The 3,107-nt window shown below is 61.5% G+C and overlaps 1 protein-coding gene across 1 annotated transcript; it reads left to right on the top strand.

The window, feature by feature from the left end:
• The first annotated feature begins 238 nt into the window (after window positions 1-238).
• LOC113201751 (leucine zipper putative tumor suppressor 2) lies at window positions 239-3,101 on the top strand. Its single transcript, XM_052276153.1, has 4 exons — window positions 239-503; window positions 995-1,322; window positions 1,395-1,554; window positions 1,629-3,101. The coding sequence occupies exons 1-4, from the start codon at window positions 368-370 to the stop codon at window positions 2,535-2,537; spliced, it is 1,533 nt and encodes a 510-aa protein (XP_052132113.1). The 5' UTR covers window positions 239-367; the 3' UTR covers window positions 2,538-3,101.
• Window positions 3,102-3,107: the final 6 nt, after the last annotated feature.

Genomic DNA, 3,107 nt, shown 5'->3' with positions numbered 1-3,107 from the left:
GAGGGGGGGGGGGGTAATGTACAGCGCGCCCACATGACTACAGCTGATCGCGGTACTGGAAGGGGGCGTCGCGAAGATACCCGTCTCGTCCCTCCCCCTCCCCCTCTCTCCACACACACACACACATACACACACAACGCTACCGCCGCGAATCAGGTCAAGCAACCACGCCGTACCACCGCTGAGCTCAGGTTGAGCCGCAGCCAATCCGACACCGGGATGGGGCTGTACTACTGGGAGGGGAGAATGAACCTTGTTCACCGTGACCACATGGTGGCCACAACACCGCAATGAGATCTGTTTTAATCTTCTGTTGCAGGGCAAGGCGGTCATCAGGCCCATCGCCTTCCGGCCGCTGCAGGGCGCCATGAGCCCCGGCCCGGGGGCTGGAGGCGGCGCGGGGGTCCGGCAGGGTGCGGGCGGCAGGCTGTCCAACGCCGGCGAGCGCTACGGCTCCACGCCCGTCCTCGCCAGGCCCGGCACGAGGCTCGCGCTGCACGGCAGTAAGTACCAGTGGTCATGGTGTTCAATCTCACCCTACCCTGCAACCTCAACTTCGCGAGTTTTGCGCTACACCAGTGAGATTAAAGACACGATGGCAGTCTATGTCTATGAAAGGGTACTGCACGGGTCCATAGGCATTTTGAAGTGCTCACAACTTCACTTTAAAAATTAAGTTTAAAGCGAACCTTGAGGGTGTGGGGTGTAGGTATGGCCCCGGCCGACCTATCTTGTTTGTCCAATCGATCCAGTTTCGGGCCTGGCCCGTCCTGGCGGGGCGGAAAGGGCCAGCGCGGCCTGTCGCTGTGTTATTTGCACAGCCTGGCCCACGGGCGAAGCGGCCCGATAAGAAAGGCTCGGGCCGCTGTGGCGGGGCGGGGCGGGGCGGGGCGACCTCACGGGGCGCCTCAGGGCGCTCCCGCTGCCGGGAGCAACGAACCTTATTTCGGACAGTCTGCATCTTTCCTGATTTCTCCTGTAAATCCTGCCGCAGGCACGACTGACCTCCGCTCGCTGCACTCGGGCGGCTCCTCCCACATGGGCGGCGCCCTCGGGGCCCTGGGCGGGTCGCTGCACGGCGGGCTGGGCGGCGGCCACCTGGGCGGCTCGGGGTCGCACCTGTCCCTGGACCGGAAGCTCACGCTGTGCTCGTCGCCCCCGCTGTCGTCGCTGTCCTCGCTCAACTCCCTGCCGCTGCCCGGGCGACTGGAGGGGCGGCTGGAGGCGCGGTACGACCCCCTGTCGGCTACCAGCACCCTCACCGCCCCCTCCAGGGCGGGTTCCGTCGACAGGAACATCGGCCACAGCCATCGGTCGGACGCGTGAGTATCTTCCCAGGTTTCTCCTCCCACTGACCGACTGTCGCCCTGAAACTGATAACCTTGCGCCCGCAGTGCCCTACGGAGACTACCCTTGGTGGGACTCCCCTTGTCCGCCATGCACCACGGGTCGGCCGACAGGGTCGACGGTGACCTGAACGGTTCGGTGCTTCCCCAGGATCTTGAGCTGGAAGCAGCGCTGCGAGGAAGAGACTCGGAGCTCGCCGTTAGACAGGTAGGCGTAGGGTACCGCCTCTTTTTACAGATGAGTTGAAGGGGCGGTTCTTCATGTTCACGCGGTTGTTGCAGCGCGAGGAGCGGGCCGAGCGGGGCGGCTGGGCGCGAGAGCTGCGGCGGCTGCAGCACGCCTCGGCGCGGCAGCACTCGCTGGGGCAGCACGCCCTGGCCCTGCAGCAGGCCGAGCGCCACGCCGAGCGGCAGCAGCAGCGCGAGCGGCACGCCGAGCGACACGCCGAGCGCCACGCTGAGAGACACGCCGAGCGACACGCGCGGGAGTTGGGCGGGGAGGTGCGGCTGCTGCGCTCTCGGCTGGAGGAGACGAGCTGGGCGCTCCACCAGCGCAACGGCGAGCTGTCCCTGCTCAAGGCGCAGCTCAAGGAGGCCCTGTCCCACCAGGAGCAGGCGTCCCGCCTGGCCGGCCGCGCGCAGGAGGCGGCCGCGCTGCGCGCCCAGCTGGACGGGGAGCGGGCTTCCCTGACGGGCATGCGGCGCACCCTGGCCGACCGCGACGCGGAGCTGCAGCGCGCCGCGGACGCGAGGGACGCGGCGCTGAGAGACGCGGCCGAGCTGCGCGCCGTGGCCAGGCACCTCGAGTCGGAGCTGGAGCTGGCTGTGGCCCAGGCCAAGGGCAACCAGGCCGTGCTCAAGCACCAGCACCAGGTACAGCACCAGGCCGGTGAGCAGCACGATGCGCAGCAGAGCCAGCAGCTGCGCGCCGAGGTGCGCCGCCTGCGCGAGGAGCTCGCCGCGGAGCGCGCTACCTGGGCCGAAGAAAAGGAGAAGGTGCTCCGGTACCAGCGCCAGCTACAACTCAACTACGTGCAAATGTTCAGGAGGACGAGGTCTCTAGAGGCGGAGGTAGAGTCCCTCACCATGGAGCTGGAGCTGGAGACCAAGGCCAACAAGCACAAGAAGGTGTACGCTAAGGGCAAGGGGCTTCCCCTCCCCGAGCTGCACGCCCAGGCTATTGAACTATGAGCTGCTTCGGCTTGTGTGGACTAAACGTGTTTGTGTGACAGAGTGAATCCTTGAACTAAGAGAGGTGTACGAATTCTGTCCAACTTCATGTGGACCTTTACACAGCTTTGAAATCCAAATTGCGGATCACCAACGTAGCAGGCGGCTGAGCAACGTCCGCAGCATTGTGACAGTCAGTCATAGGCTTTCATGGCTGTTATTTTGTACCTGAATTACCAGGCATTTACATGCCCCTGGCTTATGTGCCATTTTAGTGTAACTTTTAAGATAGTATGGTATTAGTGATGGTAATGTTTTGTTGTCCATAGATCTTTCGGTCTACTTTGTTGTCTTTATTACATGTATATTTTTGAAATATGTGGTTATGCATGGCTGTAATTGCAGTTATTAAAAAAAATCTTCAGAAATGAATGTGCAATTGTGCATCCTATTTTTCTTATTTCACCATTCATAAACAATGTTGTACAGATGTGAATGTACCTTTGTCTGTTCCCTGTCATTTAAAAAAATCAAGGACTATTGATGGTTTGTCCTGGATAGACATTATTTGATCATTTTGCACAAGTAAAT

Source organism: Frankliniella occidentalis, unplaced genomic scaffold (genome assembly GCF_000697945.3).
Source record: "Frankliniella occidentalis isolate FOCC.00 unplaced genomic scaffold, Focc_3.1 Scaffold1923, whole genome shotgun sequence".
NCBI classification, from domain to species: Eukaryota; Metazoa; Arthropoda; class Insecta; order Thysanoptera; family Thripidae; genus Frankliniella; species Frankliniella occidentalis.
Note: the sequence above shows the minus strand (reverse complement) of the source record. Positions and strands in the feature narration are given on the sequence as shown.